The sequence below is a fragment of the Phocoena phocoena genome, chromosome 10 (genome assembly GCF_963924675.1).
Source record: "Phocoena phocoena chromosome 10, mPhoPho1.1, whole genome shotgun sequence".
Lineage (NCBI taxonomy): Eukaryota > Metazoa > Chordata > Mammalia > Artiodactyla > Phocoenidae > Phocoena > Phocoena phocoena.
Genome location: NC_089228.1, coordinates 100,869,412 through 100,894,984, shown reverse-complemented (window position 1 = coordinate 100,894,984; position 25,573 = coordinate 100,869,412). Strand labels below are relative to the sequence as shown.

Below are 25,573 nucleotides of genomic sequence, written 5' to 3'. Positions count from 1 at the left end.
ATGTGGGATCACTCCAGAGAAACGGAGGGAACATTCCGGAGGCCAAGAACTCTCATGCATCTTCATATTTCCAGACCCTGCACAGCCTCTGGGCTCTATACCAGCAGCTCCATGGATGCTTTAGGGAGAGACAGAGAGGAAAGAGGAATAGAAGGAGGAGTGAGTGAAACATAAAAGGGAGGGATGGAGAAAAGGGCAGAAAGTCGGGAGCCAGCTCTGCAGAGCAGCCGGAAGCTTCCTGTGTGACAACGGGACAATGTCTGCCTGCCATCAGCGGTGAGGGTAGGCAGGCTGGACCACAGCCCACGGCTCTCAGGGGAGGCACCTGGGACTACGTAGCTGAGAAGCTGTGGAAGCCAGGCCCCCGGCCGCCACATTCAGGGGCCATGGCATCAGGCCAGGGGAGCAGGTCAGCTACCTGCTCCAAGCAGATGAAGTTCGTGAAAGGGCCGCATTTCATCCCCAGGGCTGTCCCAGTAGCGTTGCCCCCCTGCTGTTTTACCAAAAAAGAAAACTGTTCCCCATACAGCGCAGATTTCTGGAAAAGAAAGGTCCTTTGGCTCACGCTTTTATGAATTTTGAACACCGTGATGCACAGCAAAACCCACACTAACAGGAAAGCTGGTCTTCCCTTTCCCTTCAGGGGAGGATATCAAGGAGCTGTTTCTGGACATCGCTCTCTTCAGTAAAGGCCTGTCCATTCTGAACTTCTCCTACCCCATCTGTGAAGTGGATCTACCCAAGTTTTCTTTCTGCGGAAGAAGGAAAGGAGGTAGGTGTCTGGCTGGCCGAGGCCCAGAGGGAGGTGGACAGGAGCTCACGGTGGAGGTCAGGACACCAGGCCGGCGTCTGGGTCTCCCCCCTCACCTGTGGACGAGCTTAACCTCACGTATCATCACGTGTTGTATAAAAACGACCACACGGCCCATCCCACAGGGCCTGCCTTACGGGGGAGTGTGAACAGCAGATGAAATGTGCCTATCGGGTGTTTACAGAGAGAAACTTGTCACTGTCAGTGGTGGCACCTTGTGAAAAATGACTAGCGACAGAAAGAACCAGTAGCTTCCCCAAATCCACTGAGATTCAGTGTTTCCAGGCTTCTCGTCAGCGATCCCTTTAGTGGCAGGGTCTCCTCGATATATGCTGGCGGGATAAAATGAAGCTTTCCAAATGTCCCTGTTGAACTGTGGTCATTCCCTTTGAGCCAATGGCCAATAGAGACATTAGGTATCTTGATTCAAAATATATTGAACAGAAGCGTGAAACCCGCTGTATTTTCTCCAATTCACCAACCCCCAACCCTCTGCTAGCCGTACCCCACTCTGGCCTGTCCCCCGCCACGTCCTCCTTTGTCCTCACCACCGTCTTCACTGAGGCCCTGAGATGCCTCTGTATTTAACTAAAACTTGGGTCTGACCTGTGACTGACCTTCCCCGGAAGCTGCTCTCGTCCCCCTTCCCGGGGCCTCCTTCCCGTCCCCGTCGGCCAAGGGGGAGCAGACCCTTAATCCCACAGCCCACAAACACCTGCGTCTCTATTTCCACATTCACGCAAACTAGAGAGAAAACAGCCAGTTATGCTTTCTGAACAAACAATCGAGAAGAATTGGGGTCCCCTTCGCATCCTAAGGGACGCAGACAAGGGAGGTTTGTGCAAGAAGATGGGGGAATTTAGGGCGCGCAGGCTGGAAGGAGCAGGCTGGACTTGGCTGTGATGTGGAGGCGGCAAGCCTCAGCTCAGCCCTCCCTCGCGACCCTCCTCTCTGCTCCCCGAAGTGCGGGACTCATAACTCAGTTCTAGCACCTGCCATGTTGGCCTCCAATCGCTCACTCTCATTTGTCATCCCCCATAGACTTCCTGTGGATGGGGTGCTACCGTCTCCATCTTCTTATTCCCAGGATATTGAATGCACTGATACATAGGGAGTGCTAAGGACAGCACATATACAGAGGGAAATAGCTAATGCAATATTAAGCACTGGTACCACACACTGTTCTAAGAGCTTTTCATCCAGTGAGTCATTTACTTCCTACCCCACCCTCAAGAGTTAGTATTATTAATACTCTACAGATGCAGAAAACAAGGCACAGAGTTTTAGGACCTTGTGCCGTCACAGAGCTGGTGAGGGACCCATGGCTTCAACCTGGACAGGCTGGCTCCAGAGCCATAATCTTGGCTTCTAAGGAATGAATGAGCAAAAGAACAAACAATGAAATGTATGAATGTGCCTTTTGACCAGGAGTTTATTTAAAATTTTTTATTTAAGAACTCTTTCTGGCCAGTGATCTGACTTTGTTTCGAATCAGGACATTTTAAAATTCTTAACTAACCTACCAAAGAATGGTTAGTCAGTTTTCCTTTTTCAACTTACTGGAAATATTTCTGATTAATCGGGTGCATTGATGTACTTCCCCAGCACGGTGAACTCTTCATGAGTTGGCCCCTATTTAACTTTTTCTACCTGCCCTTGGCCATGCCTGTACCAAACTCCTCACCCTACAGTCAGTCTCCTTCCCATTTCCTTCCTTCCTTCCTTCTTTCAACACTAAGTCCCTACTCCATGCCAAGCACTTTGGGGAGCCTGCAGATGAACCAAAAATAGTTTCTGCCTTCAAAGACATTCATGACAGTCTGAAGGGATTGGAGAGTCACAAGACAACTCTTCCAAGTTGCATTCAAGAGGTATAAAATGCCAAGGAAACTGGATGGGTAGAGGTCATTCCCAATGGATTCAACCTGTTGGAACAGGGCAATCTGGGAAATTTAATACAAAATTACTTTCCTGATTGCCTTAGGTTCTTTGAAAGCCAGTTAGAGGCTATATATAATATAGCATAAAATGCTGATGGTCTGCAAGCATTCCTGATTTTACAGAACGTTTTGGAGGACCTCAAAGCATCTTGAACTGATAACTAAATAATAACCCCCCTGAGAAAGATTGACGTCTTCATAAGCTGATACCTCTAGCCAGCGTCTACTGTCCTATCTCCTGTCTTTGGCTTATCTTTCCAGTGTTCTTCCCAAATAAGTATCCTTGAACCCAAATGTATGATATGCATTCTTCCAAGCATACTGGCATAGTGGTATGCTTGGAAGTACTGCCAGCTTAGTAAGAAAGGACACATACTGGGCTGTCCTTCACTCCTCCTTCCTTCTACTCCCTGGATAAAGTCTCCCCATCTCCCTCCTGGATGACAGAAATGGCTTCTAATTGGTTTCCCTCCCTCCCTACTGCCGCCAGCATGGTTTTCTCAAATACCGATCTGATCACGTCTCCCCTCTTCCCAAAAGACTCCAAGAGTCCCCATCTCTACAGAACAAAGTCTAAGCTCTTTAGTGACCAAAGTTCATCACACATTTGACTTTAGCCTGTTTCTAGACACATGCTGTCCCACGAGGACGCACCCTTAGCGCCAGCTTTATCGTAAGTCATTTGCCACTGTCCGACCACACCCTGTGTTTTCACTCACATGACGTTGCTCTGATGGTCCCCTTGGCCTCGAATATCTGTTCTCCCTTTGTCTTCTGCCCAGACCTCACTCAAGGATCATCTCCTCTGGGAAACATTCCTCCAGCCCCCAACCTGGTGAAATGCTCCCTCTGGATCCTCCTGGAGAATCACATTCTTACTTATCTCAGTTGAAGTTATACTATATAGTGTGTGTGCGTGTGAGCCTTCCTTGAAGGAAGACACTTCAAACTGTGATCTCCCTGAAGGAAGGGGGAAGCTTTCTTGCTCCTTTCTATCTCTGCAGACCTGACAAAGAGAGCCTGGCACCGAATAAAGATACAATAAATAATTGAGTTTGCCTATGATGGATGAAATGCAAGTTTACCAGCCCACTTCAGAAGTGACCATCTGACGATGTTTACGCATACCACAGGCAAAAAGCATGTCAAACCCTAGTAAATATCTTGGTCCTCCAAGTTTAAGAAAACTGAACCAGTTTTTCCTCCGTGAATGGTTTTAATAAGTTTAATAAAACAAGAGATATTATTCCCCAAAACTGAGGTAGTCCAACTCAGTTCAGCAGCTTGAAAGGCTGGTGTTTATGTTATCTGAACACTGGGCAGCCCTGCGGCCATTTATTGGCTTTCTTGCTGTGGGGTTAATAATTGCACCGGGGGGCTGAGAAGCCAAACTTGCGGAATCGCCAGGAAGTTTGATCAGAAAAGCGATACACAAATGCGGCATAAACAAATGCTTAGGTAAATCACATAAGCCAAGAAAGAGTAAAATCTTACATTCAGAGGCTTCTTGGGTTATTAAATTTTTTTAACCCACCCACAAGCCTACTGCAGGAACGATTCTATTGAAAAGAAGTGATTCGAAAAGGGGACAAAACGGCACCGATGAGCAGCGAGGTCACTTCCAGCTCAAACACCAGTGGTGGCTGGTGATGTGTTAAGGAGAAAGCTGAGTGCCTCCGGGGTTGCAGGTCCTTCTCAGCAGAGCGGTGACAAGACTTGTTGTCCCCACCACAGGCCACACAGTACGTACGGTATCAGCCGCAGTTGAGGGATGTTTCCACGGCATTACGATGCATTCCTCTGCACCCAGCCGGCTGTTCCCCAAGCCAGATAACACTGCAGAATGGGTCAGGCTTAATAAGACCGTATGAATAAAACGCCGTTGCCTTTTCTTCTGCATCTTCCTCAGCTAGCTCTAAGGCAAAAGCACATGGGATTCGAAGAGCCAAGGATGCTCTTTTGACATTCCCATCTAGGGTGTGATGGATAATTTGGGGGCAACAGCCTATAGGTCCAATTATAGGGAATGGGCTGAATTCAGCCAATTTTTCAGCCAAACAAAGGTACAATCTGCTGTGCTTTTAAATGATGCTGTAGGAGATTATGAAGGTACATAAAAAGATACTCATAAAAATATTGTTAAGTGACAAAGAAGCTGCCATAAAAGAGTACCCACTATTGGATTTTGTTTTTATTAAAATGTATGTAAGTGTATATACACCAAAAAACTCTGAAACAGTATACACTTAGGTGTTAATCGTGATTACCTCTAAATGGTGGCCCTGCAGAACTTTATTTTCATCTTTTTGGAAATCTCTTTCGTTAGTATAATAAATTTACAAGGTTGCTCTTTTAAATATTAGTTGATCTGTGTAGGACAGACTAGAGAGGATGAATTCTCTCCCCTCCGGATAGTAAATGAGAGTTTTCAAAAAAGAATCATAATCTACTTAACACTCAATGATATTTGGAGTTACACAGAATCCGAATCAAAGTGTTGGATCATCCCGTATCCATTCTGTACTCTTTCCCTGTGTTCCCACAGCCCCCTTTACTGGCTGTAGGTTCATTTAGCAGGAACCAAACTTGGCCCCTGTTTTACTTCCTACTCTACTTCCTGCTCCTTTCTCTCCTCCTGGCATCAGGTCATATAGATCCATTTGCTTTGCTTGGTCTTGATGCTTTCAAACTGGCTCCATCAATGTTTACGACTGAATTGGGATTAAATTGAATGTCCCTAGAGACCACACCTAATTACTATCCCTGAGGAGGGAAGCTGCAGTAAACTTCTTTTTTTGTTTTTTAACATCTTTATTGGAGTATAATTGCCTTACAATGGTGTGTTAGTTTATAACAAAGTGAATCAGTTATACATATACATATGTCCCCATATCTCTTCCCTCTTGCGTCTCCCTCCCTCCTACCCTCCCTATCCCACCCCTCTAGGTGGTCGCAAAGCACGGAGCTGATCTCCCTGTGCTATGCGGCTGCTTCCCACTAGCTAGCTATTTCACGTTTGGTAGTGTATATACGGCCACGCCACTCTCTCGCTTTGTCCCAGCTTACCCTTGCCCCTCCCCATATCCTCAAGTCCATTCTCTAGTAGGTCTGTGTCTCATGTTATAAGACTAATGCCGGTAGAATCTCCATGTGGTTAGATAGTGTGTCCCTGCGTGTATGCACGTGTGCATGTGTGTGCCCACGTACGCACAGGATATATAAGATCATACACTAGGAGACCTTCAGGGTAAGGGCTCTTCTTTGACACTTGACGGCTGTGATTGACATGGAGGCAACATGATGAGAGGACTTGACATCGTACATGTGTCAGAATCCCAGAGAAGAGAGCAATCCCGTGAGAACTGCTGACGCACGGTGCACCCATCCCTGTACCCGTGCAACAACCGCTTTCCAGAAGGAGCAAAAGTCTATTATGAGATACACGCAACAGATATTGACGTACCTCACTTCGTGCAATGTATAGGCTACGGGCAAACATTAGTTGTGGACTTAATTTTAAATGCACCGGGAAAGCTTGGAATTAAAATAAACACGATAGTGACACGTTTTGCAAGCTGCTAAGTCAAGAAATAATTGCTCCCTAGTTTATCTTTTGTGTAAAATCCAAGCTTACCTACATTCAGTGTTTGTCCAAAGTGGGGAATACGTCATAATTAGATGAATTTCAATATACGGAAGAGAAGATCCCCTGAGAACAGTTTTTCAGGTCTGACATGACATTGCCCGCAAGGCAGATACTATTCCTGACGGCAGCTAAGGGATGCTGCTGCAAGTCTCACTGATTTCACACCTATGAATAGATGAAGGTGAAATCTTAGTGGGCGCTCATGCCAGCCACCTGTCTTCTCTGCCTCTGAAAAACCTGGGCATTTCTTGTCTGTCCTGGTTCACACTGAGCATGTGAGCCCGGCCATCGCCCGAGACCATCAATTACAGAGGCTTCTCAATCCGACAGTCACTAGAGTTCAGTCCTAACAGCTCTGTCTAGATCAGCAATTCACGTTTCATCAGCTAGAGTTCCATTGCCCTTGCTGTCTCTGTTTCTAAGTGCTCTTTTTCTCGGGTCTAAGAAATGGAAGAAACTTGAAAATTGCCTCAACTTGGAAAAATTCCCACAAACGCCTTCTGCAAAATGCCTCCTACCTTGCACCTATAGAAAAAAAAACAGGACAAAACACCTTCCAGGCAAGTGCTACCTTGAAGAAGCTCCACCGTTTATCCATGCCAATGGCCCAAAAGCCTCTATCAAGCACACCGCAGCCTTACCTCCGGCCTCAATTTTCAAATGTTCTGCATTCACAGCACACGTTATTAATAAATGCAGGCCCCAGGAATGCAGTCACTGATTTCTGCTCTAAAAGAAGGGGAATAAGTGGCTTCACCTGAGGCCTCAGTTTCAGAATACATCTTCTCTGGGGTAGCATCGCCTGCCTGTTTGCTCATCTTCGATTTCTGGGCCATTGTAGACCTCTTGCTTCTCCAAGTTGCTTTGCTTCAGGCTTTCTGCTCTGCTGGTCCTTGGGATTTTTCCTCAGTCTCTCCCCATCCCAGCTTCTGGGCCTGTCCTTCACCCACCACTGGTCAGAGCCCAGATGACAGTGTGGCCTACGTGGGAACTCGTGTGTCTTGGTTCCGTTTCCTCTGGATGAGTCGACAGACCCCCGGAGGGAGTGATGCTTCTTTGCCACCTGGGAATCACACAGGTTCTCTGCCGTCATCACCCTCACTGTCATGTTAGAGCTGCAGGCAGCATGCCGCCAAAGCCAATATTATTTCGTAAGGATTTCCTGCTGCCTGCCTCACCCCTGGAGAGCAGGCAGCTTAGCCCGGTCCAGTGGTTCTCAAACTCGAACCTGCCTCAGCATCACTTGGAGGGTTTCTTCAACCACAACTTGCTGGACCCACCCACAGTGTCCCCTTCAGCACCTCCGGGGAGGAGCCTGAGAATTTTCCAAGTCCCCAGATGAGGTTGATGATGCTGGTCTAGGGACCACACCTTGGGAACCACTAGCCTGGTTCCGAATAAGCACAGGGTTGGAAGCCACACTTACATAGTGACGAACCGTTACTGTCCCTTATGGTTACACGACTTCAGGCAAAACTACACTGAGCCTTGGTTTCTGCATCTGACAACACGGAGGTACAAGTGACTTCCCGGGATTGTTGTAAGGATAGAATTGGACAATATATACAAAGCCCTTAGGATAGAGTCTGGCATACAGGCCGCGCTCAGTAAGTGATAAATGGCAGCGACTTGCTGCAGCTGTCGTGGGATTTCTCAAGCAAGGGCTCTGAGCCCCTGAAGTCGTCATTCTCAGAGTGGAAGTCTGCATTTTAACAAGGCCTGGGGAGGCAGCAGAGCCTTGGAGGCTTAGAAGTTCAGGACCTTTTTCCTCAGAGGTAGCAGGAGCCTGACTTCGGTCCAAGCTGTGTATTCTCTGGTGGCTGACGAAGCAGAGCCTACGCAGCCCCCTTTCGCCTGAGGAGAGCGGCCTGTCTGCATTTCTCATGGAACTGGAAAGTTGACGTGCCAGCAGTTTAGCCTTCAGCCTTTCTTCTCTTCGTGGTTCACTCTTTGTCTGCATGCTTCAGGCAGCTGCGCATTTCCTGCCTGTGACGACCAGGCAGCTGCTGCTGCTGCAAGTTCACGGAGAATCAGCAAAAACGGTGGTTTATTATTGCATTGGCAGAAAATGCCCACCCTTGAACTGCCCAAAACAAAACTAACAATAGAAACAATGGTCACCCTAGAGAGGGTGCCCGCAATGACCAAGCAAAAAAAAAAAAGACTTTTTTTACTGAGAGAAGAAAGAAAGAGAGAAAGAGAAAGAAAGAAAGAAAGAAAGAAAGAAAGGAAAGAAGGAAGGAAGGAAGGAAGAGAGAGAGAGAGAAAGAAAGAAAGAAAAAGAAAGAAAGAAAGAAAGGAAAGAAGGAAGGAAGGAAGGAAGAGAGAGAGAGAGAGAAAGAAAGGAAAGAAGGAAGGAAGGAAGGAAGAGAGAGAGAGAGAAAGAAAGAAAGACAGAAAGAAAGAAAGAAAGAAAAAGAAAGAAAGGAAGAAAAAGAAAGAAAGAAAGGAAAGAAGGAAGGGAGAGAGAGAGAAAAAGAAAGAAAGAGAAAGAAAAAGAAAGACAGAAAGAAAAAGAAAGACAGAAAGAAAGAAAGAAAGAAAGAAAGAAAGAAAAGAAGGAAGGAAGGAAGGAAGAGAGAGAGAGAGAAAGAAAGAAAGAGAAAGAAAGAAAGAAAGAAAGAAAGGAAAGAAGGAAGGAAGGAAGGAAGAGAGAGAGAGAGAGAAAGAAAGGAAAGAAGGAAGGAAGGAAGGAAGAGAGAGAGAGAAAGAAAGAAAGAGAAAGAAAGAAAGAAAGAAAAAGAAAGAAAGAAAGGAAAGAAGGAAGGAAGGAAGGAAGAGAGAGAGAGAGAAAGAAAGGAAAGAAGGAAGGAAGGAAGAGAGAGAGAGAAAGAAAGAAAGACAGAAAGAAAGAAAGAAAGAAAAAGAAAGAAAGGAAGAAAAAGAAAGAAAGAAAGGAAAGAAGGAAGGGAGAGAGAGAGAAAAAGAAAGAAAGAGAAAGAAAAAGAAAGACAGAAAGAAAGAAAGAAAAAGAAAGACAGAAAGAAAGAAAGAAAAAGAAAGAAAGGAAAGAAGGAAGGAAGGAAGGAAGAGAGAGAGAGAAAGAAAGACAGACAGACAGAAAGAAAGACAGAAAGGAAGACAGAAAGAAAGACAGAAAGAAAGAAAGAAAGAAAGAAAAAGAAAGAAAGACAGAAAGAAAGAAAGAAAGAAAGAAAGAAAGAAAGAAAGGAAAGAAGGAAGGAAGGAAGGAAGAGAGAGAGAGAGAGAAGAAAGAAAGCAAGAGAAAGAAAGACAGAAAGAAAGACAGAAAGAAAGACAGACAGAAAGAAAGAAAAAGAAAAAGAAAGAAAGAAAGGAAGGAAGGAAGAGAGAGAAAGAAAGAAAGGAAGGAAGGAAGGGAGGGAGGGAGGGAGAGAGAGAGAGAAAGAAAGAAAGAAAGAAAGAAAGAAAGAAAGAAAGAAAGAAAGAAAGAGAAAGAAAAAGAAAGAAAGTGAGAAAAAAGAAAGAAAACATATTGCCTGTTAAGCATATGGCCTGTTAAGGAATCCTGTAGCCCTGGGAGCTTTCCCTCCATCTTCAAATTCATGCCTTTTTGTAAATGAGCCAAGAATGTGTCGAACTTGTCCTTTGACATCCATCAATTCTTCATTTTTGTTGAGCCCAGAATATTGAGGCTAATGATGACTTAGGACCAAAGAATTGTTAATTCTCCAAAGACAACATGGGATCCTTTACAAATTCTCGGCCTCTTGTGGAATTTCATAAATCTGATTCAGTGACTTACACTTCCGTGCAATAATCATTTAAGAAGCTAGTTGAGAAGGCCAACTCCCAGCTCCCCTGTATCACTCCAAAACTTGGACCCCATGGGTTGCTGGTAACAAAGAGCCTGGGAGCTCTGAGACCCCCAGTCTGAGGAAGGCCACACTCTGTGATGTCTATTTCATCATTTCCAGTCACACTGCTGTTTCCTGTGGCTGCCACAGGTGTCTGAAGATCAACTCAACTTCTCTTCTCTCTCCTCCCACCACCATCTTCTTCATTTCCATTTCTGGGAATCTAATCAGCCTACCGATGCACAATTTGTATTTTGAGAGTCATAGTAAATGCTTATCCACAGAAATCCAGAACTAGCTTGGTAGGGAAAAAACTTTAAATCCTCCTTCCCTTCTTACTGCCAGATGTTACAGGTCTCACAGAGGAAACCTGGGCAGCAAAGACAAAAAATCCTTGTAGGAGAAATGAAGTTGGGGAAAATCGTTTCACCTCCTGGGCCACCGTGACATAATCATTAGCCCTGTCCAGTACAGTAACCACTAGTCTCACGTGGCTTTTTTTTTTTTTTTTTTGCTGTACGCGGACCTCTCACTGTTGTGGCCTCTCCCGTTGCGGAGCACAGGCTCTGGACGTGCAGGCTCAGCGGCCATGGCTCACGGGCCCAGCCGCTCCGCGGCATGTGGGATCTTCCCGGACCGGGGCACGAACCCGCGTCCCCTGCATCGGCAGGCGGACTCACAACAGCTGCGCCACCAGGGAAGCCCTGAGTGGCTACTGAGCATCAGAAATGTGGCCCGTCCAAGGTGAGACGTGCTCTAAGTGCAGAGTATACACCAGATTTTGAAGACTTTGTAGAAAAAAGGATTTAAAATATCTCATCAATACTTTTATATTGGTTGTACATTGAATTATAATATTTTTAATATTCAGGTTAATATACATGCATTATTAAATTAATTTCACTTGTTTCTGTTTCCTTTTTTCAAATACAAATGTGGCTCACATTATATTTCTATTAGACAGTGCTGACCTAAAACTGTACTGTCCATATGTGGATAGCGGCTGCCACATTTAATGCTGCAGATATAGAACAGTCGCATCTTTGCGGAATGCTATACTGAACATCACTGACCTGGCAGTTTCTATATGGCTCTAAATTTTTTTAACCATCTGTCCTGAGTTCAGCTGTATGAATTTATGCTAGAAATTTCACTCTCTAGTCCAGCCATAGGCCCGGGTACCGTCTCTTTTGCTGAAATCCTAGATTATGCTGGTGTCCTGGTTCCAAAGGGCCCTTTGCTGGGACCCCAAATCCAAACAAGCCACCACTCTTGGCCCCTCTCTGAGTCCAAGATCAGTGTATTCGTTTCCTACTGCTGCTGTGACAAATCACTGCACTGCTGTGACCTCAGTAACTTGCAACACAAATGTATTCTTTTACAGTTCTGGACATCAGAAGTCTGAAATCAGGGTCGGCAGAACTGTGCTCCTTCTGACGGCTTCCGGGGAAAATCCATTTCCTTGACGTTTTTAGTTTCTAGCGGCAGCTGGCATTCTTTGGCTTGTAGCCTCATCACTCCTCTCTGCTTCATCCTCACGTCACCTTCTCCCTCTGAGCTCCCCCCTCTTATGAGGACCCTTATGGTTGCACCGGACTCACTCAGATCATCCAGGATGATCTCCCATCTCAAAATCCTTGACATGATTGCATCTGCAAGGTGCCTTTTGCCTTGTAAGGTAGTATTTACAGGTGCTGGGAATTAGCACATGGACATCTTTGGTGGGGCGGGGGGAGGGCATCAGTAGCCTGTACCATCTCCAAATGGAAAACCAGTACAGCTTGTCCGACCTCTGCATACCATGACCATGTGAAGAGGCCAAATAACTGTGCATAATCCAAGGAAAACTCATACTCTGTATGTTTTCAATGAAAAATGCCCTCCTAGAAGTCACAGTTCTGAGAATTTCACAGATCATACAGCTGCTCGTGTAGCTGGGGCAAGATACGGGTTTCTTGGTTAGGGGATCCTATCACTGCTCAGAAAAGGTTTGCCTTATTGGGCTGTTCTTGTCGCCCTTTCCCAGACCCCATAAAGCTCCCACCTGCCATATCACCTGCCCAGAGGAGAAACTATTTGGCTAGAAGTCAGTGACAAGACCCATGTGTGGGAACATTTCTCTAAAGGGAGTAAGATGGACAACAAGCCCTGATAGGAGTTTGTCATTGAGAAGAGGTAGCGTGATATTAGGGTAAAAAGGGCGGGGTGACAAGCTGGAGAGGTGGAATGGCAGGACCATGAATGAGTAAGCCCTGGAAGGATGCTCATCTTATAGTTTTATACATGATCCATTGCAAGTACACAGTGAATGTCTCCAAGTATAAATAACAGTAGGTTTCTCTAGTAGTAAAAGGTCATGCAGGGCTTCCCTGGTGGCGCAGTGGTTGAGAGGCCGCCTGTCGATGCAGGGGACACGGGTTCGTGTCCCGGGCCGGGAGGATCCCACATGCCGCAGAGCGGCTGGGCCCGTGAGCCATGGCCGCTGAGCCTGCGTGTCCGGAGCCTGTGCTCCGCAATGGGAGAGGCCACAGCAGTGAGAGGCCTGCGTACCGCAAAAAAAAAAAGGTCATACATAAGATCTCACAAGCCTGTTTGAATGGACAGGGAAAGAAATCAAAGTAGTCAGCATGGGCAAAACTAAGGTAACTTGTGTAGGAGCCCAAACTCTGATTAGATAGTCACGAGCTCCAAAGTACCACTGTGATTCTGACAAGGACAAGCTACGATTCCTGGAACAGGCTGACCCTCCATGCAGCCAAAGGGGCCAACAACTGGCTGGACATCTCGTGATATGCTGGGGATGAAACTGATCATGTTCTAACCACTGAGCCCTCAGTAGCAGCAGAAATGATCCTCCCAACGAAAGGGTCATCTGACATGCCAAGGAATCCCAAAGCTCTCAACTCCAGGTTTTTAAAGTTTACTTTATATATTACAGGCTACACCACTGGGCGGACTACTCAGTGACAATACAACTCCATCCAGCTGAATGAAGGGGAAAAAGCCCGCGAGGCTGGCCATGCGCCTCTCCCCTCCTTTCTCTGCTCCCTCTTCCCTCAGACTTGCTGGCGCCCTCCCAGCCGCACCCACATCCAGCTCACCCTCTTCCGGGCACAGCTGCGGTCGTCACCTCTCTCTCCGCCCTATCCTCTGGAAGGGTGATGCTGGAGTCGTCACAGGAACGATCCAGGGCATCCATCCTCCTTCCTGTTCTTTGGGGCTAAAGTCAGAGAACAGGTTCCAGGGGCTTCAGATTTACATTCTAGGCTGCGTGGCTCCATCACCAGAAACAGGTCCAAATACACTGGCAGCCAGGTTTCCAGGACCACCTCTAGCTCCTACATGGCCTTCATACAAACTGGGAAAAGTGTACCTTCTGCCAGGAAGCGTCTCAGTTTGGGGTCCCTCCCCGCCCACAGCAAAGCCAGAGACAAGGACTCGGAGGGTAGTTTATTGGATAGTGATGTCAGGAAGCAGGGTGAGAGGGGAGTGAGACGGACTCGGGGCAGGAGGAAAAGCCAGGGAGCGATGTGTCAGGGACCTGATTACCAGCGTGGCGTAGGGTCGGCCCACTGGACCCTTGGGGAACCGAGATGTGTGTCTCAGAATCATCCCTCTGAAGGTCAGAAGGCTGCGGGCATTCATCCCTGGATTCCAATCCTCCCTGGTTGAGGGCATCCTCGGGGGGACACGGTCCTGCACCGCCCGGTCGCCCTCCGTGGGCTGCTGAGCCGCAGGAAAGTGGGAAGCCCTTGACCTGGGAGGATGTCGGAGAGCGTGGTGGCTGCCACCTGGGCTAAGGGACGTGGCCCGGGACACCGGGAGTCTCCGCTCCCACTCACATCCCCTGTGGCCCCGTCTGCTCTACTGCACCGGTGTAGCTGCAGGATCGCTCTTGAGATGGTGCAGGCATGCTCACAGCACGGAAGTCCTCCTCTGACCTCCCCTCAGGGGGGACCTGCCGAGGCTCTAGAGGGTAACAGGCTGCATGGCCCAGGAGACAGAGAAGCTGACCAATCAGGACACACCAAAAATATATAATAAAAAAATCAGATCTGGGCCTGGACTTAGCCTGGGGCTACCTGCCCACCCCTGCTCGGAATCCACTGAAACCTTGATAGAACCTCAAGGCTTTGGGGCCGCACAGGGGTTCAATCTACAGCCACATCCACCCCAGAGGCAGTGAACACTCCTCTGTGTCCCCACCCCAGGCAGGTTCTTTATTAATTTAAATGAGGGCCCTACCCAGCAACTAGCTCAGCACTGCCCGGTGGGACCAGAGATGCTGACACACCCTCTGGGGTCGGAGACCGAAGGAAGCAGGGCCGGTCAGAGCTCGGGAGCTGACGATGTGGTTCACAAGGGGCTGCATCTGGTGCCTTTAAGGAAATGCCCAAAGGCAGAGAGGAACGACAAGTGTAGAGTGTACTCAGAGTAAAGCGCTCACTCCCTCTCCAGAGACGAGGCTCTTGGTCCGCCTGGAACCTCCCTCTTCACCCTGGGACCACTGCCCACAGCAGCCCTTGTTCACGGTTCCTGGACCCCATGACGCCGCCCACTCACTGGACGGCAGGATGTGGGCTGTGTCCTCCTAGTTCAACGCTGCCCCCCAGTCCCTGGGGGCCAAACGGGAGTAAATGAATAAAGGATCCATGTAAAAAAGTCTTTGCTCTGAATATACAATTGGCCTATTTTTGATAAATTGTAACTCGAAGTATTTTTACACTGTCAAGAACCTTAATGATGCTTAAATATTGATGACATTTTGTAATAAGTTTGAAAGACCGCAGGGAATTCCCGTAAGATACTAGCAAGGGCTGGGAAATGGTGAGACTCCATCTAACGAAATCCACACAATCAACAAGCACTTCCTTCCAGGCCAGGATCTGCCCTGGTTGCTGAGCAGCTCCCAGCCTCATATCAGTCTGATCCACACTCTTTGGGACCTTTAGTTTCCACATTTTAAAATCCATTTCCTCTCTAAAAAAACACTGTGTGCCAATCACACAAAGACCTGGGTCCCCGGAAAAGCTGACCGGCAGAAATGACTTCAAGTATTCAGAGGCAGAAGGGTGAAGTTCTTTGACTCACTGCAATTAAAAACTGATCAAAGGCTTCCCTGGTGGCGCAGTGGTTGAGAGTTCGCCTGCCGATGCAGGGGACACGGGTTCGTGCCCCGGTCCGGGAAGATCCCACGTGCCGCGGAGCGGCTGGGCCCGTGAGCCATGGCCGCTGAGCCTGCGCGTCCGGAGCCTGTGCTCCACAATGGGAGAGGCCACAGCAGTGAGAGGCCCGTGTACCGCAAAAAAAAGAAAAAAAAAAAAAACTGATCAAGATTCCTAAATAAGGAAAGGAAGAAGTGGGTACAGACATACTGGGGCTCTTTTTATCGTATTGGAGTGTGAGGATGTTAATTAAAGGAATCTCCGAATCAGAGATGATCTGAAAAAGGAAGGTGTTGTTTCATCCGGTTAAAAAAAAAACAGATAGTTTCATGAGTTACTTGCAGCAACTCTCAGGAACTTCGTGGGTCCCCAGAAAAGCTCCAGTTGAAACTGTAAAGTGAAGAGGATCTAGTTCATGACACTCTTTCATCCCAGTAAAGGACCTTAATAGCGAAGCACAAATGAGCAATTCTTAGAGCATTAAATGAGCAAAACAAAATGCTAGGTATCATTTGACCGGTGTTCTTCTAAGAACAGCACTCATACATTTTTTAAAACAGAAGTTTAAAAAAAAAACAAAAAAGATACCAGCAGAACTTAGCAGTTGTGCACATGGGCTCAGGAAGAAGGTTCCCAAACCCAGCCTCGGTGTGTTTCTCAGCATCCCCTACGCAAGCCGTCACACTTCACTCTCCTTCACATCCAGTGAATAATTGCACAACGAACAACTGCTGTCTCTACCCTTACTGGGCACCCCAGTCTTCTCCGTGAGCTGACACACAAGTTCCGAGTCCTCTCAGTGCCTTGCAGGTGAGGTGTTCCTATTTCTACTTTGCAAGTGCAGAAGGTGAGTCGCCATCTTAAAAGCAAATCACCCATCAACACTTAGTGAGTAGGAAAGCTGGGCCCTGAACCCGTCTATCAGCCTCCAGGGTCAAGCAGTTGGCACTGTGTCACCTCAGAACACTAAAGAGAAGAATGAAGTGGGTACAAGACGTGTCCGAGGGAATCCAGCCAGACCTGACACGGATGGACACACTCACTCCCGTCCTGGGACCCTGCTCCTGAGTCGGCTGTGTCCCATTCTCCAAGGGCCAGCATGAGGGATTTTAACCGGTTCCTGCCCCTAGCAACCATGGTCCCTGAGCTGCAGGCAGCAAAACCCTAGTCCAGCCAACAAAAGCCAAGGGATTTTCTTGGAAGGCTACCTAGGAGTCACAGAATCAGCGGGAAGGCTGCAAGTGGACAGCTCTAGACTGAAATGAAGCGAAGCATCTCTTGCCCGAGCAGATGGGTCCCCAGTCCCTTCGACCCTCTGCTCAGATCGTCCTGACTCGGGTCAGAGTGTACACCAGGGAAGAGATAATAGATCATGTCCTAAAAAGAAACCACGTACTGGCAGCTGGACCCCTGTGTCGCACAACCCCAGGGGCAGCGTGGATCCTAACGTGAACGGTGTGCCCTGGGGCTGCAGACCCTCCGGCCCTACGGATGAAACCCGGCAGCCCCGCTGAGCTCTCTGCTCTCTTAGGTTCACCGCCCACACCCTCTGCTCACCCCTCACACAGTTAACTCTGTAGCTAGTCATTGTCTCTTCCCCAGTCGCACTGGAAGATTCCTGAGGATATGATTCAGGACCTCAGCATTTCTATTTCTAATACCACATGGTACAGAGCGGCAGTTTCCAATAAGCCTCTTGCTTATATCCACAAACAAATATGTTTCCTTTTAACAACGAATGGAGCAGTACATCTCGAGCAATGAAATAGGGATGTCTTGCCCCCCACCAGGTTTGCGTGTCATCCCTGCAAGGTACCAGGAAGTGACCGTGGGAAGGAAGGGTAGGACATGGGCATTGAACAGAAGCCAAAGGCTATGCTAAGCACAGGTCTTGTGGTAGAAGTTCAGGTCTCGGGTTGCCCTCAGGCCCCTGACATGGTTCCACGTGGGCAGCTGCTAGCCACGCTGCCCCTGCCCCTGCCCCTTAACTGGGGAGAGCTTGGTCTGTCTCCAAATACTAACTGAGCAGCCATTAAGCACCAGGTGCTGGGCGAGGCAGGAAATCACCGTGCCATAAAGGAGCCCGGCACCCAACACCATCAATAAACCGATACGCGTCTGTTCTCCTGCCTCCTCCCCCACCATCCCTCCACCTTGGCTGCTCTGAGTGGCTCCTTCCCCAATCCTGTCTTCTCTGTCAGCACGTGCCAGGCCTGGACCCTTCCAGCAGAAGGAGGATTACAATAGCGTGATTAAGAATGAAGTTGGTTGGCAAACCGCATCCTGGCTCTGGGTCTGCTCATTTGATGGCCTCATTCATTAACCATATATTGTACCCCAGCCGTGTGTTGGGCTCTGGGCAGTGTACAGGGAGCCGTGCAAACCAGGAGACACAGAGGTCCGGACCGGAGAAGGAAACAGCCCTGTAAACAATTGAGTAGAGTTCTGGGTGCTCAGTGGTTCAGGTGGTTCACATAACATTCTCGTCTACTGTGGCATCAGCACCTAGCAGAGCACCTGGCCTCTTTTAAATGGACGCCAGTAGTGTGGGTTGGCGGATGAACTAGGCAAGTCCTAGTTGAGCGTTTACCACGCGCCCGTCCCTCTTCGAACTCTGTTGCAAGAGTCTCACGTGTGCTAAATGTGCACGACACATGGGGCGGGTATTATTATCACCCCATTTCCTGATAAGGAAACTGAGGCACAGAGATGTTACGTAATCCGTCTACTTGGCAAGAAAAAGAGTCAAGAGTCAAGCCCAGCCCGGATAGTATGGCCCCAGAGTCTGTGCCACTCTGCTCACCGTATGCTAAGTGCACGGTGCTGGGGGATCACAGAGGAGACGGCCACCGTCTGAGGTTTCAGTATTCAACACTGACACGAACCCACCCAGCACCACGATGTCTCAGCCCCTGGACCCCCTCACCTCCAACACCCAAGCCCCCCTTTCCGCCTCAGCACTCTCTCCCACGTGAGCCCTGCACGTGGTCACTGCAGCAAGGGCGCCATTTCTGAAATCTCGCCGTCAAGCCGTCCTCCCTGTGGCTTCACCACATCCTTCAGCTCAGGTACGCTAGGTCGTGGATCGCAGTGATGGAAACTCCATGCAGCCGACTCCACCGCAGATTTTACTATCGATCAACCCCTCCCGCCTTCATCGTCTCCCGCACCCTCCTCAGATTCCGTGGTCTGTTATCATCGACTTCTCTGCATCTCTTCCCAACAGCCTTGCCTTCCTCTCCTTACATTTGTCCAGCAAGACCCCAACTCAGCCATCTACCCCCTCTACCCTTGATCAGAGCTACTGAATGTTGCTGAGAAAATACGCATCTGGGCTGACTGCAGTCTCTTGAAATTTATGCCACAGATCTCAAAACAAAACCCAGAAAACAACAAACAAATGCAACACTGCCTAGCAATCCTGTCGTTTTTCAAGTAACTTTCTTCCGCACCGTCCACATTCCTCCACCTCTTTGCCCATGACCTTCACTAAGAAACAGAAGTAATCAGACAGGAGCCTGCCATTGGTCCACTGGCCAATCTACAGATCTGCCTACATCTGAACCTGTTCTGCTCTGTTTTCTCTCCTATAAACACGGGAACAACCTTTGTGCTCCTCTCAGGGGCAAACCTCTCCCCTCCCGCCTTCTGAAACACTCATCCTTTCCATTATTTCCTCTCTTCTGCGTCTTCAATCTCTCTCAAGATCATTAACTTCAAATGACAAATATGGTACGGTGTCTCCATCTTAGAGAAACAACCTTCTTAACCCACACCCTCCTCCAGTTTCCATTCATTTTTTTCTGCTTCTCTCACCTCCGTATTGGTCTTCAACTCACCCCATTTGGGCGTTTGTTCTCACTTCTCCAGTGTTTCTGTCAAGGTCACCAAATGACCTCCATGTCGCCAAGTCCACCGCACATTTCTGTCCTTATCTTACGTAAACTCTCAGCTGCATTCAACATGGTTGACTGTACCCTCCCTTTTGAAAACCATCCATCTCCTGGCTTCTCTGCCCCCTCCACTCCCTGGTTGCCCTGCACTCCATGGCCATTCCTTCTTAGTCTCCTTGGCTGTCCTCCCCTCTTCTCCCTAACTCCTGAATGTTGGAGGGACCCAGGAGTGGTCCTGGCCCTTCCCCCTTCCCTGCCTGTTAAGTCTGTATTCTTAGGGGAGGTCTCATCCTCACCCTGACTCCAGTAGGTCCTGGCTCTATCCCTGACCTCTTCCCCCATATTCCAAAGTCATGTGACCAACTGCTTTCAAGGACCCTTAATAACCACCTCCCAGAAATAGGAGTTAGTTAACACACTAACTAACTCTTTAGTTAACACACACACACACACACACACACACACACTCCTTCTTCTCGAGCCTCCCCCATCTCAGTGAATGGTACCCCATCTACCCAGATGCTCAGTCCCAAACCCTCCCGATATCATCCTGATTCCATTAGTTTTTCTCCAACTCCCCCCTACCACCATGCTTCACCAACCCATCACTCTCCTCGGCCACTAAACAGCCTCCACTCTAGGCCTCTCCACACAGCGGAATGATCTCTTCAAAGCATAGATTAGGTATCTTCACTTGACTTTTTGCCACCTGGCTCCTCACTGCGCCCTCAAGGTCCTGGAACATCTGCCTCCCCTCAGTCTTTCCAATCTCTTCCCAGCATGGACCCCTGCGTTCACTCTGCTTTGGTAAATCCATCTGCCTTCCATCCTTCCACATTCTCAAACTCTTTTCCACATCAGGGCCTTTGTCCCTATTCCGCGGCGCTGCAGTGCTCTTCATCCAGCTCTTTAAATAAATGCTGTATTTAAAATAGATAACCACCAACAAGGAGCTACTGTACAGAACAGGGAACTCAGCTCAATATTCTGTAATAACCTAAACGGGAAAAGAATTTGAAAAAGAAGAGACACGTGTGTATGTGTAACTGAATCGCTTTGCTGTCCACCTGAAGCTAACACACAACGTTGTTACTCAACTGTGCTCCGGTGTCAAATAAAAGTTTTCAAATGATAATAATAATAATCGCCTCACTCTCCTCCCTCAGGGAGATCGTATCATGCAACGTCGTCTCCTTAGCGATGCCTTCCCGGACCAGCCACCTTCTCAAAACATGGCATCTCCCAGTTTGTAACTTTAGTAAATATTTATTGAGGGCTTTCCAGACATCGTTATCAGGCCTCTATGTTGATTAACTCTCCTCATTCCTCTCAGCTCTGTTATTCTATTATACCCATCTTAAAAACGAGGAAACGGAGCCCAAAGCGATCAGAACTGTCTAAGGTCAATGAGAAGTTGTCTTAGGATGTAACCTTGAGCATCCCAGGGCCAGCCTGGCCTCCTAACCGTCCCTCCATCTGCCTCCCTCCCATGACCTGCGTGTCTCCTTCTCGCGCTTTTTACAGTCTGGATGCTATCTCCTTTAGTGATTTATGTACCGTCAGTCTCCTCATTAGCATATAAACAACGTTTGCACAGAGACATTTGTCTTCATCAGTGGATCCCCAGAGCACAGCAATCACAGATAATAGAGCAAATCATTCTTGTTTTCAATGACTGAATGACCTTATGTGTGTTTTGTCTGTTTCTCCAGAGCAGATTTCTTATGCCGGCCCTGTCTTTAATCCTGGATTTGAAATTCCTGAGGTAAGCTCTTGGTTTTCTGTTTTGTTTTGTTCCTTAATTACTGTATCTAGCAGTTTCTTAAAGAAGGAGACGCAGAGGAGGTGGAGGAGCGAATTAAACTAAAAACTTAAAGCTTTTGTTGGCCCGTCACGAAGAAAGCCCTTTCTCCGTGAAGCGGCTACCTCGTCGTGGGCACTTACTAATGCTTGACGCACAGGTTTCGGCATTTTGGTGTTTAACACTTTTGTCCTGTGGGGCAGCCCCTGTGTAGACAGCTCCCGTGGGGAGGGATCCTGGGGCCCTGTCCTGCGGGTTGGCCTTGTCTGGGGAGCCTCCACATGGCTAGAGCTGTGAGGCAAGGGCGGCAGCCACAGACGGGCTGTTCGTTCAGAGAAAGTAAGAAACACACAGCCCGGAAAACATAAAGCTCCCCAGTTACTGTTCTCGCACAGGATTCACGAGCTACCACCCAGTAGATAAGATGACCGCGTCCTGCACATTCACTACTGAGGTTCCCAGCTACGAGTAGATTTTCCCTCTAATTCCTTTTCATTCAGTATATTCTGTGGCTTTAAGAAACAGCTGCACTCCAGCAGATCCGACATAGCGATCCATTCACAACACACTACCCCTGAGAGCATCCTTCAGAAACACATCAAAAGAATCACAAAAACGTAACCATTTTCATTTTTTGGTCTTCAACTTCATCCTTTGCATCTTCCGAAACCTCATACGACTCTAGAAAAGAATCTCCTTCTCCATAAAGAATCTCTTGAACTCGTTTCGTTTCCCTGTATGTCTCCTTTCTGTCCCAGCCTCTGGGTTCCTCAGTCTCAAGCCACCAAGTCTCCAGACTATGTTGGACTTTCACTAGTTCTCCTCTGGCAGTTGGGAAGCGTCCAGCCTTCCAGAGTTTTCTCCTCAGACCTTTCAGCATAATATGACAGTTGCGCAAACTCTCTTCCCGTCTAGGATGTGAGACAATTTCTCTCACGTAGTTTTTTGCCTTAAATCTTTGCCATTTGAATTCTTTTTCTTCCTCCATTTTCCTTTGGACCCTCCCCACACCTCCACTGGAGATGGACTTAAAATTTGCAAACAATTAACTTTAGTCTTGCATTATTAACTTTAAAGAAAAAAAGGTTACTCAGCAATTGCTGTGAAACAGAGGCGAGAGAACTTAAAGTCACAGGATCACTTTGAAAGAAAAGGTAGCAGAGATGTAAAAAGCTTTATTGCTACCACCTGGGATGCGTGAGAGAGCGCATTACCTGTGTCCCTCAACAACAAACGGTACTCCTCGGGGGCATTGCCCGACGTGAAACTGAGACAAGGCCAGGTCACCTGGCCCCTGGCCTCCTTGTTCAAGCATCCACAGATGCCCTCTGCCCAGCCCTCCTACCTCTTCCCCTTCTGGGGCCTGGGCCTGGGGAGCAGAAACCCGGCCAGCCCTGACCCCGCCCCAGCCAGGCCTGACAGGGGACAGAAGAGTGGACACATGCGATCAGTCACGTAGGCAGCAGAGGCAGCTGGAGGCCTTAATCCCCAACTTGAGCTCCCACGCTGGCCCAAGACCAGCCCGGCGCCCCTGGCTGACAGCCAGCCTGCAAGGCTCAGAGACTTTGCTCCCTAATATGGGACAGAAATGGTGTGAAGACGTTTGGTTTTAAAAGACCTGCCCCAGATCCCGCCTCTTCCCGCCAAATCCCCCAGAGATGGGCTTTGTGCTAATTCTACTCCCGCTTGGCCGAAAACTTTTCCACTCGGCAGTCAGTCTTCAGTGTCTTGGTATAATCTTCTTTTTGACACAACCAGCCCCTTGGCCCCGATGGAAGTGCTGCCTGCAGTGGGCATCTGTCTATGGCTGCCGCTTTCTGACTTAGCATTTAGAGGCCCTTTGGGCTTCCAACTTGGATGCCAACTGGCAGGTACGGCCTGAACTGTGTAAGTGCAAAGGGTGCAACTACACACTCCTACCTGACAAATCCAGCGCTCTTCAAACAGCAGAAAGACCCCTGCTCTCTCTGCATCATCCTTTCCTCCTGCCCACAGGTGGGCCCTGTTGCCTAAATACTCTCGCCCCTTAAAGCAGAGTATGTATGTCTTGTAATTCGTAAGAATTCATAAGAATTCGTAAGAATTTGTAATTCGTAAGAATTCATTCAAATTCTACTTCTTTCACTAGGCTTAGAAAGCGATGGGGAAAATTCAGTTGGTTTTCAATAACTTTGCGTGGTGTGTACTTAAGTGCCCAGGGACAGTTAAAAGTAGCTGATGGTGATAACAATGATGGCGACGATGAAACGCCATCAGACGCAAGCGTGAGCTGGTCTTTACTCGGAACTAATTCTCTAACTTTTACACTCGGATGTAAACTCCTAACACTGCTTCTGAAATCACAGCTGCTGATATCTGAGCAGACTCAGGGAGCCCAGACTGTCAGAGAATCTTCAAGGTGAAGGGTGCCGGAAGACACCCTCAGCAGCCCTCACGCCTGAGACACCATCAGTGCTGGGGAACCCACTCACTCCTGGGCCTCTGCTAATTGCTAGAAAGCGCCTCTCTCGTAGCCCGAGACCTTTCATGCAACATCTACCCGGTGGTCTGATCTGTTCCTTCCCTTCCTCGGGTGACAGAGAGTCTGCAGGTTGGCCCTGCCACGTGGCTTGCAGGGCCGGGTGGAGCTTCAGCCACGAGCACGGCACACGTGGCTCAGGCCTGGGTTCCTTCTGCAGCTCCACACGGCCTGGCTGGCATTCCCTGACCACAGAGGGGGTCCTCTGCTGTGCGCTGTCGCCAGAAAGGAACCCTAAAAGGCAGAAATACTTTCTCTAGCGGAGCGTTTGGGTTTCATGCCGTTGGATTTTGCCCCCCCAGCTGCCTCCCTCTTCTCAGGAAACACCACTTTATCCCTCCTGTTGCTCAGGCCAGAGTCCTCGGGGTCACCCCTGACCCCTCTCTTTCCCACCCACGTGGGTTTCCTCAGCCAATCCTATCGGCTCTTCTTTCGGAATCCATCCAGAATCCCGCCCCTCTCCCCATCTCCACCACCTGCTCCAAACCTTCGCCACCTGCTACCCGGTCTTACTGCTTCCTACCCGCATCCCCGGCTTTTCTCCCCACGGCAGCCAGAGGGACCCCGCGGACAGGCACATCGGGACAGGCCACGCCTCAGGTGGAAGCCATTGCCAGCCTCTTCCAGTCTCCTCCTGTGGGCCTCTCCCCTCGAGCCCATCGGGCCCTCACTTTCCGCAGTCGGCATGGCGTGCTTCCGTACCACCTTCATGTCCTCACCCCAACGTCACCTCCTCAGGGGACCTGCCTCGACCACCATCCTCCCTAAAGCTGCAAACCAGCACACGCCAGCCCAGCGCAGCACCCCCGTGGGAGCTCCATCGGGAACACGAAACCCCTCAGGCTTAGCCATTCATCATGGACACCACCTGTCTCTCCCAGCCAGCCCGGGAGCCGCAGCGGGTGGGAACGGTCTGTGTGGTTCGACTTTATCCCCGGTGCGTAGAGCAGAGGCTGCACGTAGAAGGGCTCCACAACCCCTTGCCGAAAGGTGATGGTTCTGGGCTCACACACCTCCTGCTTTCCCCGTATCCCTTCAGGGAGAGTACCAAGTTCTGCTAGAGCTATACAACCAAGACCACTCCACCGTGGCCTGCGCCAACGCCACCATCCTTTGTTCCTGAGCATCTTGACGCGTGGCGAGCTGTCCCGCGGGAACCGCAGCTTCCCACGCTCGCCCTGCCATGAGGAAGGACCAGTGGACGACAGAGCAAGCCTCTGGGGACGCGCAGGTGCTGGTTTCAGCCCCAGGACCACAGGTCCCCAGGCTCCGCGGATGTAATGAGGCCCCCTGAAACATCTGCTTCTCAGGAGCTCCTGGGGGTCCTCCAGCAGTCTTGAGGGGCCGTCCCTCTTCCCTAAGTGCTCACCTGACATCACTCCCCTTTTTTCAGCTCCTGGGGGCCCTTCCTTGGTTGCCCAAAATAAAGAAACCGGCACCACAATTGTGCTTCCTGGTTTGTTAAAGAATCTTGGTACAATCCTGTAGCTCTAACATAAGTTCCTCTGCACACAGAGCCAGGGGCTGCCACAGCATCAGTGATGCTGAGAGATTCAGGACAGTGGCGGCCCAGTGGCAATGACAGCACTGGGGAGTGAGCCGTTCCTTCTCCTGGGGAAGCCCAGAAGCCGACGAAACCGCACAAGCAATACATCACGGTCTCCCCTGAACAAACCTCATTATCCTGAATCGCGGCTGTCCCGGCCCCAGCGCACCATGGCCCTTGTGAATGTGTTCGTTGATTCACTCAGCAAGTCACGGCCGGTCACCCACATGCTGGGCCCTGTGCTCAGCACTTAGGCTACTCCAGGGAGAAAGACAGACACTGTCCCCGCCCTCATGGAGCCTGCAGTCCCCTGGAATATTAAAAAACCACATGTCCACCAGGGGCCACATCGTGCATGTACAGAGACACCTCCTTTGATCCCCCCTGTAAATGACGAGGTGGCCTGTATGTTGCCAGAGCCGTTTGGTGTCCCTGGTGTCTCCTGTCCCCGGATGTGCAGCATCCCTGGGGGCT

General features: G+C 49.1%; 1 protein-coding gene across 1 annotated transcript in view; it reads left to right on the top strand.

Annotated features, from left to right (window-relative positions):
- Positions 1 to 24,676, top strand: part of LY86 (lymphocyte antigen 86) — a 53,871-nt gene extending 29,195 nt beyond the window's left edge. Inside the window, exons 3-5 of the mRNA XM_065886228.1 lie at positions 644 to 772; positions 20,947 to 20,999; positions 24,593 to 24,676. Of these exons, the coding sequence (XP_065742300.1) occupies positions 644 to 772; positions 20,947 to 20,999; positions 24,593 to 24,676 (266 nt within the window). The remainder of the gene's footprint in view (positions 1 to 643; positions 773 to 20,946; positions 21,000 to 24,592) is intronic.
- The last annotated feature ends 897 nt before the right edge of the window (positions 24,677 to 25,573 follow it).